The 16,926-nt window shown below is 46.8% G+C and overlaps 2 protein-coding genes across 4 annotated transcripts in view; both read right to left on the bottom strand.

Annotated features, from left to right (window-relative positions):
- KDM6B (lysine demethylase 6B) overlaps positions 1–16,926 on the bottom strand; it is a 456,451-nt gene that overhangs the window by 244,396 nt on the left and 195,129 nt on the right. The window lies entirely within an intron of this gene.
- The window catches only part of CHD3 (chromodomain helicase DNA binding protein 3), a 58,417-nt gene that overhangs the window by 34,943 nt on the left and 6,548 nt on the right, over positions 1–16,926 (bottom strand). For both annotated transcript variants that reach the window (XM_075272433.1, XM_075272434.1), the window contains exons 2-6: positions 4,608–4,795; positions 2,621–2,785; positions 2,409–2,530; positions 1,798–2,036; positions 1,511–1,635 (exon numbers count right to left, since the gene is read on the bottom strand). In XM_075272433.1, the coding sequence (XP_075128534.1) occupies positions 1,511–1,635; positions 1,798–2,036; positions 2,409–2,530; positions 2,621–2,785; positions 4,608–4,795 (839 nt within the window). The remainder of the gene's footprint in view (positions 1–1,510; positions 1,636–1,797; positions 2,037–2,408; positions 2,531–2,620; positions 2,786–4,607; positions 4,796–16,926) is intronic.

Here is a 16,926-nt window from a genome sequence, read left to right as displayed (position 1 = left end):
TCGCTCCCCTACACAGTATAATGCCTCCATAGCATCCCCACACAATATAATATTCCTATCGCTCCCCTACACAGTATAATGCCTCCATAGTGTCCCCACACAATATAATATTCCTATCGCTCCCCTACACAGTATAATGCCTCCATAGTGTCCCCACACAATATAATATTCCTATCGCTCCCCTACACAGTATAATGCCTCCATAGAGTCCCCACACAATATAATATTCCTATCGCTCCCCTACACAGTATAATGCCTCCATAGTGTCCCCACACAATATAGTATTCCTATCGCTCCCCTACACAGTATAATGCCTCCATAGTGTCCCCATACAATATACCGTATATACTCGAGTATAAGCCGAATTTTTCAGCCCAGTTTTTGTGCTGAAAAACCCCCCTCGGCTTATACTCGAGTCAGCAAAAAATTTTTTTTTTTTTTTTTTTTTTTTTTAGTAGGGAGGTGGGGTCTATGACTAACCACAATATCAATGTATAGAATCTCCCATAAAATAGTGCAAAAAAAAAAAAAAAAAGATATAAAAAAAAAATAAAAGTTCTAAAACACTTCTTACCCTAGAATACATATAAAAGTAGAAAATGACTGTGAAATACATACACATTAGGTATCCATATGTCTGAAAGTGCCCGGTCTACTGAATATAGGAGATCTGCAGTGCTCCTGTTCCGTCGGGAAGGGGTTAATAGGAGCACTACAGATACCCTATACTCAGCCAGACTGAATTCCAAGTGGGGGAAGAAAAAACAGTCTTCAAGCTCAGGGAAGGGGTAGACAGACAACCAAAACACCCCCTCCCCTTCCCCAGCGTCTATTGCACTCAAAAACTCCGACCATTTTAATTTTTGAAATTTTCCAGTAGCTGCTGCATTTCCCCCCTAGGCTTATACTCGAGTCAATAAGTTTTCCCAGTTTTTTGTGGTAAAATTAGGGGGGTCGGCTTATATTCGGGTCGGCTTATACTCAAGTATATACGGTAATATTCCTATTGCTCCCCTACACAGTATAATGCCTCCATAGTGTCCTCACACAATATAATATTCCTATCGCTCCCCTACACAGTATAATGCCCCCATAGTGTCCCCACACAATATAATATCTCTACAGCTCGCCTACACAGTATAATGCCTCTTTAGTTTTTCCCACACACAGTATACTGTCCTCTTAGTGACCTCCCCATGGTATAATGTTCCTATAGTGGCCCTACACAGCAGTTAATATTATATTATTATCATAGTATAAAGCCCTATTAATGCTCGCACTAATATTGTTTTAGTGCCATAGTGCCCCCTGACAGTACAATGCCCGCTTAGTGCCTACACTAGTTGTGCAGGGGGATCTTCAGGAAACTCCATCCTTGCTCCCCAATAATGAAACTGTGTGATCCCGACCATTGTCCCTTTTGCACTGATGTATTACAGTAGCGCCAGCAGGGATGGGCACCAGTCCCTGTCGTGTACATGGCAGTGCTGCCCTGCTCACTTCTACTCACCGAGCTGCCAGCCTTGCGTTTTACTCCACCCAGTTTGATCTTGAGCAGGGTCATTTTCTTTTTGCCAGGCTTTTTCTTGGGCTCATATGCCCGCGTGCTCTTGGCCGGCTTCTTATGGCCTGGACCTGACACGAGAAATAATAGTGAGCAGATGATATCGGCATAGACCCGATGAGATGGCAGTGCTCTGCAGGAATGGGCAGGGGTTCATTATGCATTGATGCTGCAGAAATAAAACAAGGGGCATGTCATGCTTTGCCAGGGAACAATTGCTCCTCAGGGCTCACCCTTGCCCTCCTTGGTCTTGGCTCTACGGATTGGCATTGCCTGGGGAACGCTGGCAGAAGCAGGGAGGGTAACAGTCACTTGTTCGGCCACTGCCGCCGCAGCTGCTGCCGCCGCCGCTGCCACTGCCGCAGGTGAGGACTTGAAAGGGTTGTTGGCACTGAATTCCCGCCACTTGGCACCCAGAATGGTCATCATCTTGGACATGGGAATTTTGGGGTTCTTCTTGGCAATGAGAGGCCTAAAGGTACACAGGGACAAAGAGCCAATGGGTCCACCCTTTTAGTTATAGGGCGACACAATGCAGGGGGGATAGAAGCCTTTTACATCCAAAGTGACAGAGGAAGACAAAGGCGACATGCTAGGCTCCTGGTGCAAAATGACATAGATAGAAGCAAGGTAGGCCTGTCCCTCTCCATGCAGAACAGAAGTGACAGACAGGATGGAGTTATGCGTTGGCTCCTCCCACTGACGGGTAACAAGCAGAAATGGGAGCCATGGGTCTACCCCAAACAGTAACACAGACATAAGGAAAGTGAAAGTGAAACTTATAGATGAGAGCCCAACGACCACCAGCACAGCACAGATTGCAACGAGACCGTCCCGGACCTACCTCATGAACTGGCTGAAGGCTTTGTAGTTTGTTAGTGTGTGATAATCGTCATCTGTAAAAACATGATCGACATCCTCCAACCCCCAGCTGGCCAGCAGCACCGCGGAGGACTTCTGCTCAACCTGTGGGAATACAATCGCATGGCCACTCATTAGGGTACAGCTCGGTTACCATACAAGTATCACTGGGACAGTAGAGTGCCGAAGACGGACCTTGCGCTCCTCCACCACCACTTCATCTTTCTTCCTCTTCTTGGTTTTCTTCTCCTTCTTCTCTTTGTGTTTCTTTTTTCTTTTCTTTCCTCCGGCTTCTGCGTCGCTATCCTGAGAGACGTGATCTCCGATCCCCTCGTCCCAGTTAAGGTCATCGTCACTTTCCTGGAATGGAGCAGAAAGGTGGAGAAGATAAATACGACTACGAGGAATAATATCTGTTATACACATTTGTATAGGTGAGCCCACCCTTCTCTGGATCAACCGCCCCACTGCAGAGGATAAATGTACATCAACTGAAGCACCAATTCACAAGGGGAAAACAGAGTTTAATTGTCCCTAACCTATCTATCTGCAGGGCTGGGGGCAATACACTGTTCTGGTGACGTTAACCTATCTATCTGCAGGGCTGGGGTGATATGTTGGTTCTGGTGACACTAACTCATCTACCTGCAGGGCTGGGGTGATATACTGGTTCTGGTGACACTAACCTATCTATCTGCAGGGCTGGGGTGATATACTGGTTCTGGTGACAGTAACCTATCTATCTGCGGGGCTGGGGTGATATACTGGTTCTGGTGACAGTAACCTATCTATCTGCGGGGCTGGGGTGATATACTGGTTCTGGTGACAGTAACCTATCTATCTGCAGGGCTGGGGTGATATGCTGGTTCTGGTGACAGTAACCTATCTACCTGCAGGGCTGGGGTGATATGCTGGTTCTGGTGACACTAACCTATCTATCTGCAGGGCTGGGGTGATATGCTGGTTCTGGTGACAGTAACCTATCTATCTGCAGGGCTGGGGTGATATGCTGGTTCTGGTGACAGTAACCTATCTACCTGCAGGGCTGGGGTGATATGCTGGTTCTGGTGACAGTAACCTATCTATCTGCAGGACTGGGTGATATGCTGGGGTCTGGTGATACTAACCTATCTATCTGCAGGGCTGGGTGATATGCTGGGGTCTGGTGATACTAACCTATCTATCTGCAGGGCTGGGTGATATGCTGGGGTCTGGTGATACTAACCTATCTATCTGCAGGGCTGGGTGATATGCTGGGGTCTGGTGATACTAACCTATCTACCTGCAGGGCTGGGGTGATATGCTGGTTCTGGTGACACTAACCTATCTATCTGCAGGACTGGGGTGATATACTGGTTCTGGTGACACTAACCTATCTATCTGCAGGGCTGGGGTGATATGCTGGTTCTGGTGACAGTAACCTATCTATCTGCAGGGCTGGGGTGATATGCTGGGTCTGGTGACAGTAATCTATCTACAGGGCTGGGATGATACGCTGGTTCTGGTGACACTAACCTATCTATCTGCAGGGCTGGGTGATATGCTGGGGTCTGGTGACAGTAACCTATCTATCTGCAGGGCTGGGTGATATGCTGGGGTCTGGTGATACTAACCTATCTATCTGCAGGGCTGCAGGACACTTAACCTACCCATACATGTAGGATTTTGGGTGACCAAAGTTTGCCAGTGGGATGGTTCACATTACAGACTAAACTGACTGATCAATCAATCATTCAGTCACATCCAACCCACCATGCCATCACTTGTCATTTCAGCCAGCCATGAGAGAAAATTTTTAACCCAAATTTTAAGACCACATTTTTGGCAAACAGAAGTCTGCCGTTGGCCAGCGTGCCTTCCGACATGCCAAAAATCTGATATTTCATATAACTGCCCTGTCTAATTGTGGTGCCGACCAAGGGGCAAACACTTATTGCACGTTTTATGCAAGGACTGTTGCACGATCAGAGAGTAGAGTTGCAGGACTCCTAGGTGAATATGAAGTATTGAATCCAAATATTCAGACTGAGTTTGGGCCGGGAAGTTTGAATATACAGACTGGATTTTCTAGACTACGTCCCCCCAGGTGTGGGCCTAAAAGATGCAAATTCTGATCCAATGATACAAAAATCAGCTGTGTGCACAGGACAAGAAGTATAGAAAGAAGAATAAATTCCCTCACAGGCTTTTTGCGTTTCCGCTCTTTAACGACTCTCGGTGCCCTCTCCTTATCTCTGTCTTTCTTCTTGGGTCCTCTCTTTTTCTTGGTGACGATCTCGGGAGAAGGGACTGGAGTAGGAACTGGAGATGGGGCTGGAGAAGAGGCTGGAGAAGGGACTGGAGATGGGGCTGGAGAAAGCTCTTCATCGTCTGGTGAAAAATAGATCGAGAGGAAGGTTAGGCCGGTGAAACTAGAAATCAGAAAAATTCTGCAATGGTCAAAGCTTGGCAAGTCACTTCTTTCGACCTATACGTCTGTCATGGAAGTTGTCCAGATTTGTGACCAGAACATATACTAGTTCTGCATTAATATGGTTGTAGCTAGATAAACCATTAAAGGGATCCTATCATACAGACCCTTTTTTTCTCCCTAACACGTAGGAATAGCCTTAAGAAAGGCTATTCTTCTCCTACCTTTAGATGTCTTCTCTGCACCGCCGTTCGGTAGAAATCCGAGTTTTCTTCGATATGCAAATGAGTTCTCTTGCAGCACTGAGGGCGGTCCTCAGCATTCAAACAGCACTGGGGGTGTGTCCAATGCTGCAAGAGAACTCTTCAGCGGTGCCTCAATCTTCTTCTGGAACACCCTCTCCCTGTATCTTCTTCCGTCCTGGGTTTCAATCTTCTAGGCCTAGGACCTCGGGCAGAGCCGAATGCGCATGCCCGGGCTACAAGAAAATGGCCGCTTACACAGTAAGCTGGTGTAAGCGGCCATTTTCTTGTGGCCGCTTACACAGTAAGCTGGTGTAAGTGGCCGTTTTCTTGTGGCTCGGGAATGCGCAGTCGGCTCTGCCCGAGGCCTAGAAGATTGAAACCCAGGACGGAAGAAGACACAGGGAGAGGGCGTTCCTGAAGAAGATGGAGGCGTCGCTGGAGAGCTCTCTCGCAGCATTGGGGACGCCCCCAGTGCTGCGAGAGAACTCATTTGCATATCGAAGAAAACTCGGATTTCTACCAAACAGCGGCGCGGAGAAGACACCTAAACATAGAAGAAGAATAGCCTTTCTTAAGGCTATTCCTACGTGTTAGTCAGAAAAAAAAGGGAATGCAATGATAGGATCCCTAGGAGGTCTAGGTAGTTATAGCTTTCAAGAATCTCGAAGACTGATTGCCAACCATCGCAGGAGCCGATTTCCACCCAACTGTGTACACTGTGACCTGGATGAGAATGCGATGAGTATTATTGCGTTTCGCTAGAGTTTACCGATATCCTCTGTCGTATATAACAAAGGGATTACCAGGGAATATTATACATGCAAATTAAGCAGGCGCACACAACTCATTACATCGGAGCCAAGACCCACTGGCTGTAAGTATTCTTCAGGCTCTGAGGCTTACATAAGAGGTTTTCAGAACATGAAAACCTCCAGCTATGAACTCTATTCTGTTTTTCGGTTCTAAATGCTGCGCTCAAGGGTCGGAGCTCCACATCCCCAGCCTTCCACGCAACTATAATCTGAATTATGGTTACCTGATCATAAGACGGAGACAGATTTATTACTGAGATCTGTAGGAGCGGCAGAAATCTGCATGTCACATGCTCAAGAAACCGTAATTGCAAGCAGATAAAGAACGTATCACCAAGACTCCATTCAGATTACATTACATCAGATCAGCAGATGCAAAATATGGACACAAACAGATGGTCATCCATTCACCTAGACCTGTCATATTAATGTGAGCACCGCCTACTTTTGCCGCCACCGTTAAATAACCAGTAGCAGAAGGCACGTGTCATCAGCCATCGGGTGCACTCATCATTGTGGAAGGCACGATGGATCAACACAAGTATGCATCTATCCTTGCGGACCATGTTCACCCCTACATGCGAATTGTTTTTCCTCAGGATGATGGCATCTACCAGCAGGACAATGCGACGTGTCATAAAGCTCGCAGTGTACATGCGTGGTGCAAGGAGCACCAGGATGAGTTTACCGTACTTCCTTGGCCAGCAAATTCCCCAGACTTGAACCCAATCGAGAATTTGTGGGACCACCTCAATCAGGTTGTTCACGCCGTGGATGATCAAAGGGAAGGCCAAAAACCCCACGAGGATGACAATTGCCCCATTGAAGGCAAAAATTCCTTCCCATCTCCAAACATGGCAATTGGACTAAATACCTAAATTAACATTATATCCCATCCAGGCATGAAGGTCAGACATTTTTAGGGTAGGTCACCCTCACCACTTGTGACGTCTTCAGATTTATGATAAATGATATATGAGCTGGTGGAGATCTCAGTGCAGGAGCCTTGTCAAAAAATTCTCCACTGGCGCCAGAGAAATGCTAGAGTAGCGAATAGTGCCCAACACAAAAGTGGTGCGAGCCTAGCAAGAGCCAGACTGTAACACAGTCCTTAGAGATGCGGTTGCCTAATAGTCACATGGTAAGTCCCGTTATACAAGAAAATGAACAAAGTATCGGGTAATAGAGGATAAAAAGGGTAATGACCCTGCAACGTACAATTTTTGCATTGACCATAGTGGTGTGGACCACTCTTGAGTTTTGTAGGAGGACCCCTTTAACACCCCGACCCCGCACAGATCAGCTTCTACGTGCCGAGAGCTGCTAGTGGATAGACCGCTCCTATTCACATAATGCTTCGCGATTTGGCCTGAAGACACTCCCTCCTCCCGACTAGGCCCATTGCCAATGAGGTTACAACTTACAAATGATGAAAAAAAAACCTATTTGGCGTCCTGTTTATTATTGCAGAAGTCACCCTGATCTAAAAAGGCCTTAGGGTGAATCCACACAACGCAGCGCCAAGCACAAGCCGGTCTGTTCACTTGTATTGTTGCGACATTTCTTAAATATTGCCTCTCCGCGGTTGTACAGTTTTGTAGGTACAACTTAAAGGAAATCTGTCAGGGCCAGGTGTTTTGTGTCCAACGCCTTTTTGTAAAGCCATCCGTGCCCACAATACTGAAGCCAGAGGAGTACAACCTTGCCATCGGTGCGCATGTGCCGTACATGATGCCGCGGTGTACCTCCTCTGTTTCACTGAAGAACTGTGCAGGTGCCGGTAGCACCAGAGAGGAGTCTGATGAAACTCATCTCTAGGTAACTATGAGGGTAAGTTCACACGAGTATTTTGGCCAGGATTTTGAGGCCGTATTCGCCTCAGAATCACGACCAAAAAGATGGCTCCCATTGAAATCAATAGGAGCCGGTCAGAAATGCTCATTCTTTCAGGCAGATTCGCGATGCGAATCTGCCTGAAGACACTCCCGACTAGGCCCATTCATTTGAGTGCCGGTATCCAGTCACAGCTACCCGTATTCTGGTCCGGAACCTGAGGCCTCCCATTGAAATCAATGGTTTGTTCCGGCTCCCAGAAAAAAGTGAGATGCTCATTCTTCAGGCTGAGTTGCCTTGCGATTCGGCCTGAAGACACTCCCTTTTCTGGACTAGGCCCATTCATTGGGCCTAATCCGGAGCAGAGTGCCCAACTGGATGCCGGTGCAGTGCACCAGCTTTCAGTAGCGGCTGCCCATCTTGGATCGGAACATGAGGTTCCGCCTTAGGTTACGATCCAAAAAACCCTGTGTGAACTTGTGTCCGCGCTGCAATTTTATCCGCAAAGTGTGGATGGGATTCGTACTTTGCAAGTACTATATAACGTCGCAATTTTTCCTCCGGCATTTCAGACGCGGGCAAATCCCGGCGTTTCCGGCCCGTGGGGCCCCGGCCTAAAGAAGACTTTTAACCTGCTGCACCCTTCAACATCTTTCTGATCCACTGATTCTGGTGCAGTTGAAATTTTTTCTTTAACCCTCACCATTCCCGTGCAATTGATTCTGTTAGTTTCGGCACAATTATGCTCTCTACTGTCAGTTGGGTGATCCCTGTATTTCTGCTCCAGCCTAGGACCGCCCACTTGACCACAGAGTGCATAATTGTGCTGAAATTAACAGAGCTGATTGCTCAGGAATGGAAGGGGCTAGAGAGAAAATTCCAACTGTGTTGGAATCAGTGGAGCGAAGCCTATGGAAGGAAGCAATGAAGTAGAGTTGGTAAAAGGTCAAGCCATGATCAATGACAATGTAAGGCCTGCTGCACAAGGGTGGTTCGGTCTGTGAGACATGGACTGGATGTCCGAGATGGGACACTGAATCGGGACCCAAACTCTCAGCATCATAGTCATCTGAGATGCCAGTGGTCCCGGCCAGGAACATGAGCATTGCAGGTGATTTTGATGCTGAGAGATGAAGTCCTGGTCCTGGCCAGGAAATTCGGACGACATCAGGTCTGTATGTCACAGACTAACGCACCCATGTGATTTCAGGCCTGATGGCTCAGACCAGGGCGAGGCATTGAATTTCTTCCCCCTTATACTTGAGACTATTTTTCTTCCTCATCTTGCCCTTTTTACCTCAGATCGACTATCAAATACCTCACAGATACCAAAAATAAATAAATAAAAAAAATTAACTAGAAGAAGCTGCAGAAAAAAAGCAGAAATTAAGATCCAATAAAAAAAAAATTTCCACTGAGCGCTGCCGCTGCTTTCCTCCATCTGGTGGTGTGATAATTGCTTTGTAATTTTACAGACAGCCCTCCTCATCTACAAGTCGGAGAGCGATTTTCTTCTTGATAATGGCTGCCAATCTGCAAGAGCCAAGAGTCGTCCTGTGTAATGAACCCGTGGACGTCATGTACTCATCCGTCATGTCCGGTAACATTCCCATAATCTGCCACTGCTGACACGTGACGGACAGCCAAATATTGATTACTGTAAGGTTAAAGGAGTTGTCAGGACCCAAGGTTAGGTCATGTCTATGTGATCTGTCGGTGTCTGACACAATCCGCACAGATCAGCTGTTCCGGAGGAGCGGTGTTGCAGTATCTCAGAAATACTGCTATACAGTGGCCGCTCCTATTACTTGCCTTCACACGCTCTCCGTCCGTTTTTGTAACTTCCAGCGCCCGAAGGCTGCTGATACAGCTGATATGCGCGGGGTCTGGGCGCCCGACCCTACAGATGACATACTGATGTCCTATCCACAGACATCTTGGCACAGACAACCCCTTTAAAGGCAGCCCATCACTAGATTTGGGAATACTTGAAAGTAATGAAACAGCACTCTTAGGCTAGAGCCCCATGTTGCTGAAAAGCTGCTTTTTTTGTTGCAGATTTTGCTGGGGGGGGGGGGGGGTTCCGGGCAAAACCAGGAGTGGATTGTGCAGAAGATAGAAGCATAAGAGTTTCCTATATATTTCCCACTAGCCTCTGCCCGCGTCTTCGTCTGCGGGTTGTTGGCATGTATGACCTGCCTAAATTTAGCAAATTGCTGCCATCAATGGTTTGCGTGCTCCGGCGTTTTGGCAGCTCTCAAGTTGTCCTGCTGCTGAACTTGTTTCTTGCACTGTGCCTGTGGCATCTTGTTTTGGCCTCTCAGCAGCTCACTGGGACGCCATATAATGAGCGTGTTGTTGGCGTTGATGATCCGCCTGTTCTGGCATTTTGGTAGCTTTCAAGTTGGCCTGGCACTGAAGTTGTTCGTCGCACCGTGCCCGTGATTGTTCCGGCATTTCAGCAGCTCACAGAGACGCCATATAATGAGCATATTCAGCAAATTGCTGCCGTGGATGATTTGCCTGTTCCGGAGGTTTGGCAGCACTTAAGCTGTCCTGCTACTGAACTTGTTCTTCACACCATGCCTGTGATTGTTCCGGCATCTCAGCAGTTCACTGGGACACCATATAATAAGCATGTTGTTGGTGTTGATGATCCACCAGTTCCGGCGTTTCAATAGCTGTCAAGCTGGCCTGCCGCTGAACTTGTTCTTCACACTGTGCCCATGATTGTTGAGGTATCTCAGCAACTCGCTGGGACGCCATATAATCAGCGTGTTGTGGGTGTTGATGATCTGCCTGCTCCGGTGTTTCAGCAGCTCTCAAGTTGGCCTGGCACTGAAGTTGTTCTTCGCACCGTGGCTGTAATTATTCCGGCATCTCAGCAGCTTGCTGCGATGCCATATAATGTATGTGTTGTTTACGTCGATGACTTCTGGCTCCTTCATAGCTCTCGTTGCTTGCGACAAATTAGATTTTCTTTTTCCCGGCATGTTGAAAATTGAGAAACTGCCAATTTGGATTAAAGGTGTTTGCCCATGTCAGTTTGTCTGCACTGCCTGGACCAGTTCAGATAATATGCTAAAGCATGTACACAAACCACAGAGGGTTAGCGTGTGTTTACACAGAGAGCTAAGAGCCCTAGCTTCCTCAGAAGCTGAGATAAGAGCAGTGTAATATAGTATATGAACATAAATTTATAACAGTCATGAATCCATGTCATTTACCAGGATAATAAGTAGCCTATGTGTTAATCGAGGTTACAATCTATCTATGTGCTGAATTTCATTCAAATCCGATCATGTTTTTTTGCGTGATTGAGGAACAAACATCCAAACTTTCAGTAGGATTCCTTCTGTAGCCTCTACTGGTTTTGACTCAAAAAAAAAAAAAAACGCAGCAAAATCTGCAACAAAAAAATATTTTCCGAAACAAGGGGCCTCAGCTTTAAATGGGGTGGTAGGGGGCAGTAGTAGTCTCCCATAACCTACATAAAGAGAAATCACCTACTCCAATAGCTAATTGTACTGCTACTTCTTTGATCCAGTGAATGTAGTGTGACGTTTCGGTCCTATGGACCTTTTTCAAGCACTAGCCGCAGTGGGACACCAGGAGACACAATACATGTGGTGAATAGTGGTAAGAACTCAAGTAGTATAGCATTTGGTTTTATACACAGTCCAGTCACATTAATGTGACCACCGCCTACTTTTGATGTCAACGTTAAATAACCAATCGCAGAAGGCACGTGTCATCAGCCATCTAGGTGCACTCATCATTGTGGAAGGCACGATGGATCAACACAAGTATGCATCTATCCTTGCGGACCATGTTCACCCCTACAAGTGAATTGTTTTTCCTCAGGATGATGGCCTCTACCAGCAGGACAATGCCACGTGTCATAAAGCTCACAGTGTACATGCGTGGTTCAAGGAGCACCAGGATGAGTTTACCGTACTCCCTTGGCCAGAAAATTCCCCGGACTTGAACTCAATCGAGAATCTGTGGGACCACCTCGATCGGGTTGTTCGCGCCATGGATGCTCAACCGCGTAACCTAGCGCAGCTGGCCAAGGCACTGGAGTCGGCATGGCTCAACATCCCAGTGACCATCATCACCACATCCCCTCTCTGCCTGCACGTCTCACAGCGGTCCACTCTGCCAAAGGTGGTTATTCTGGATTTTGACAGGTGGTCACATTAATGTGACTGGACTGTGTAGCTACGCCGACTAATGTCCATTGGACCTTATATGGGACCCAATAAATAAGGAAAAGAACTGATATATAGCATGTTATATAGGTTTGGGAGTATTTAACCACCAGCACAACATCATCCAGCTGATGGTTCCATGCACAACATTTTTTTTTATGGGGAATAATGTAATTTAAGGATACAGAATCCGTAACCCCTTCCCTTCCCTTGGTCGTGTTCTTTCCCACCCCTTAGATGAGCTTGATGAATACAAGTCTTTTGACAACCATTCTACGGTATGTTACTACGTAATGATCTGCTTATTATCTGAATATTTTTGTTTTCAGTATTCGGATAGTTTTTTTAAATTTTTTTCTACCAAGTACTGTGTGTAATGGAGGGGAATCTGATGACAAGGCCCTGTCATGTGTTCTAGAGATTTGCCATGCTTAGATTCTAATTAAATAATCGGGATCTAAAGCATAAAAAAAGGAAAAGAAACTGATATTGTTACGGCCCCACCCCCGTGATGGAATAATCATATGATATCATTTACAGACGTGACCCGAAAAAATATGACTATTCAATGAAAGCCCTCTCGAAATCCAGGCCCTTCCCTTCCCTTAGATCAGGGGTGGGCAATTAATTTTCCCATGGGGCCACATGAGAAATTGAAACGGTTCTAAGGGCTATGTGTGTCGGGGCAAATTTAGCTCCACCCATTTCTATGCTAACTCCGCCCGTTCTCAATCATTTTTCCATGTGCCCCCACACAGTATAATCCTCCTACAGTCACCCGTACATTATATATCCCCAAATTATAATGTTCCTCTCCAAATGTCCCACAGTATTAAGTCCCTCTCCTGGTGCCCCAGTGTAAACTGGGGGAAACTAGAGGGGGCCATTAAACAGTGGGGGTAGTTGGAAGGGGACATTAAACTGGGGGCAACTAGAGGCAGACATGTCCCCCTCCAGCTACCCCCATGGTTTAATATGCTCCTCCATCTGCCCCCTAGTTTAATGTCCCCCCCTCCATCTGCCCCCTAGTTTAATGTCCCCCCTCTATGTGCCTTCAGTTGAAATGCCCCCTACATCTGTTCCCCCTCTTGTTCACAGATGCTGCCTCTTCTCTCCTCCATTCCCGGCAGCTTGCTCTTTCTGTGTAACAGCAACCACACTGTCCCGTGTGGCTCCGCTCACTAAGGAGTCTTAGCCTATCCTATTGAACTAAAGGACCTGTCATTATGTCATAACAGGTCCTTTAGCCAACTTCCCATTCAGCACTTTTATCCCACAAGCTATGCAGGCCGGACAGAACCAGTCAGAGGGCCGTATGTGGCCCGGGGACCGTACATTGCCAGGTCTGCCTTAGATGAATGTTGAACAAACCAGACAATTTCATCACAGGAAGCCGATCATTTAGTGTGTACGGTGGTGTACCATCTCTCCCTCAACGACATGGCCCGAGCAGGCACAGGACTGTGTAATGTAGGTGCCATGTGTTTCTGGATAGTGGACAAGAAAACCGAGTGAGATGCTCATGTTTAGGAATATGCTGCTGGCGCTAGATAGTAACGCAGCATGAGGCCCCATTCAAACAGGGAGCGGATTGGCGGATTTTGGTCCTTAGAGTGACACGGGAAGCCGAGTCACAATAGGGCGAAAATGCGCCTGCCATGACTGTAGCGGCTTCCGACAGTTGCGGCTTCCCCCTACAGAGTAGGCTCAAATGACTGAGCCTAGCCCGAAGGGTGCTGCCGCGAGGCAGACGCCGGGGCTGAATCAGGGCAGTTGGCCCTTTAGCGGTCTACATAGACCTCCATTGTGAAAGGGCGGATTATGATGTGGATTCAGCACCATAATCCGCCCTCTCTTGCCCCGTGTGAACGAGCCCTGATGGTGGCTATACACATTAAATATAGCAATCACGTGAGAGTTACGTCACCAGTCCATTTTCAGTAACCACCAAGGCCGCCGATTGGTCTCAATGGTCATGTGAGGCTGAGGACTTCCCCTATCCAGGTGACAACTGAGCATACTTTATTTTTTTGATATGACACCTCCCATGGACTCCTAATGAGTTGTTCTAATTCCAGGACAAGCCCTTTAATGAAAACTTGTTTTTAGGGTGCAGTCATGGACATTTTGGTCCATATTATTTGTCAGCGTCATCGTTACAGTCATTCGAGCCAGGAACAAATTTTCAATGGCAGCAGCGAAGGACAAGCGATTATTCTGGAAACATTCATTTGGAGAACATTCTTTCAAAGAAAGGACATTTGTAGACGAAAAAAAATTTCAAACACTCTTTCCAGGTGATGACAATTTGTCACTGTTCGGCTGAGACTATCGTTCATTGCTAAATTCGTAATAGGTGAAACTGTCAATTTTCATCAACTTTTGTCTACTGTGTCTACTGTGTATAGGAAACTTTGGCGTAGGACTTTCTCCCTTACAAAAGTGAATCAGCCAAATAGGTTGCAGTCCGGGGCCCAAAGGCAAGTAAATGCCCATTTTCCCCCATTATAATCTAACCCCTTACATTTGTGGGGCACAGAAGCCTACAGGAGGTATGTGTTGGACACACCTTGCAAAATTCATCTTATCATCATCCGGCGGTTTTCAATATGTGCCAAAGGGAACGGCTATTATTATATTATAATTATTCTCTTCAGACCTTTGAGTATAAGTAGCAGAGGCGCATGGGAGGTAAGTGTAACTCACCTCCCCTGGGCTCCAGCACTGGCCTCTTGAATAACATCCTGAGGCACAAAGCCATGTGACTGGAGAGGCCCAATCACAAGCCACAGCAGCCCCTGAAATCATTCAGGATGTTTGAAGAGGATGAAGACCCGCACCGCAGCCCAGGAGAGTTGAGTAACACTGTTTTTTATGTTTGGTCACCTTCCCTGGGCCCCCATTAAAATCGAACTTTTAATAAATAATTTTTTTCTCTGCGCCGCCGTTCGGTATAAATCCCGTTTTTTTCGGTATGCAAGTGAGTTCTCTCGCTTTACTGGGGGCGGCAGCGCCACCTCCATCTTCTTCAGGAACGGCCTCTTCACACATCTTCTTCCGGCGCAGGCGGTCAAACTTCTAGACTTCTGGCCTAGGGCAGAGCTTACTGTGTAAGCGGCCATGTTTCTCGTGGCTGCGGGCATGCGCAGTCGGCTCTGCCCGAGGCCTAGAAGTTTGACCGCCCGCGTCGGAAGAAGACGCATGAAGAGGCTGTTCCTGAGTAAGTTGGAGGCGGCGCTGGAGAGTTCTCTCGCAGCATTGGGGACGTCCCCAGTGCTGCGAGAGTACTAATTTGCATACCGACAAAAAACGCGATTTAGACAGAACGGCGGCGCGGAGAAGACATCTAAAGGTAGGAGAAGATTAGCCTTTCTTAAGGCTATTCCTACGTGTCAATGAGAAAAAATTTGATTTTAATGGTAGAATCCCTTTAAGTATACTCAGGTATCTGAAGGGACCCCACAGTATAATAATAGCAGTTCTGCTTCAGACATGTTGGGATCGATGTTAGATGCTCACGAATATTGTAATAACCAAACTGAAATAACGGACATGAACAAAACCCAGATTGATGGCCAGTTTTGGTTATTTTTTTAAACAATTGCCCAGCCCCACTATTTTGGGTATAAAAGGACAATAAATTGTGTTGGGGCATTATAGTATATGAGGCCAGAAGGAGGTACACTCAATTTTCAGTGCCTTTTACATATACTTAAAATCTCCCGCCCGATACATTCCTCTGGAGCATATAAAAATCAATATGCGCTCCAGAGGAATGTATAAATCTGAGGTTTGCATTGGAAAGGTCTGGCAGTGATTATCAAATGCTGCTGGAACCCTGGGGGGAGAAGAATGAGCGAGACGGAAAAAAGTGGGGTCTGTTATAAAATTATAGGGGGGGAGGGATTTGGATGATAACCCACATAGAGAAAGCAGTCTCTGAGCCTGGTGGCTTGTTCCCAGACGTAATCTAGAGATCTACAGATCACAAGAGGTTAACAAATTCTTCTGTCGAGCCTCTTCAAGGCTAGTGAGAAGTGTTGTCTGCTGGTGAATGGTATGACATGACGGAGCGCACCATGGGAATAACAGAAGAAAAAAAAAAAATACCGCATAATGTTCCAAGCAAATGAGAGCTGAAAGCAATTACATTATACAGCCATACCTTCCAATCTGTTTGCCTGTATTGTAAAGACGGAACACGCCCAAATATTTAGCAAAATGGATGCCGAAGGAAAGCAACTTGATGCATTTGTTTAGGGAGCGGTGTGACTTGGGGAACGAAAACGATTCCCTCAAGGGATGGATGCTTATTAGCCTCCAATGATAGGATCATCGGTATAGGCCTATCACTTATTCATTCGTAGATTATTTTATTTTTTGGTATTTATTTCTCAATAACCAGCTAATCAAAAAGAATAGAAAATTGAGCCCCAGTACACATGAACATGTTTCGCATTGCCATTGCGAAAGCATACATAATACATAGCCACAGGCCCCTCTATTTTGGCAGCTATGCCCAGTACTTTTATTTTTTGCACTCTTTGCACAACGCACCGTATAAGACTTTATTCCCACAACTGTGTCACATGGCTGCCATAAAAACCAAGGCGCAGATATCGTCTTACTACAGGCCCCAACCGTCATAAGGCACGGATGATTTATGAAGAAGTTCTGACCTCCTCATAAATTTATCGCAGTGGGCCAGAATGGAGATCTTCACCAGTTAGGGCACGGGATGGCGTAGTTTGGTCCTGATTTTGACGCGGGAAGTCGCGTCAGAATAGGACCAAAATGAGCCTGCCACGGCTTCCAACAGTTGTGGCTTCCTGCTCCAGTGTAGGCCCAAATGAATGGGCCTAGTCTGAAGGGTGCTGCCACAAGGTGGACGTCGCGGCTGAATCAGCCGCGGAATCCGCCTAAAGAAAGGGCGGCTCACTTCTTTTGTGAGGGGGTGGATTTTGAGGAGGATTCAGCGCCAAAACCCACC

Source organism: Leptodactylus fuscus, chromosome 5 (assembly GCF_031893055.1).
Source record: "Leptodactylus fuscus isolate aLepFus1 chromosome 5, aLepFus1.hap2, whole genome shotgun sequence".
In the NCBI taxonomy this organism is placed as follows: Eukaryota; Metazoa; Chordata; class Amphibia; order Anura; family Leptodactylidae; genus Leptodactylus; species Leptodactylus fuscus.
The sequence above is the reverse complement of the archived record's forward strand: the minus strand, read 5'-3'. Positions and strand labels throughout refer to the sequence as shown.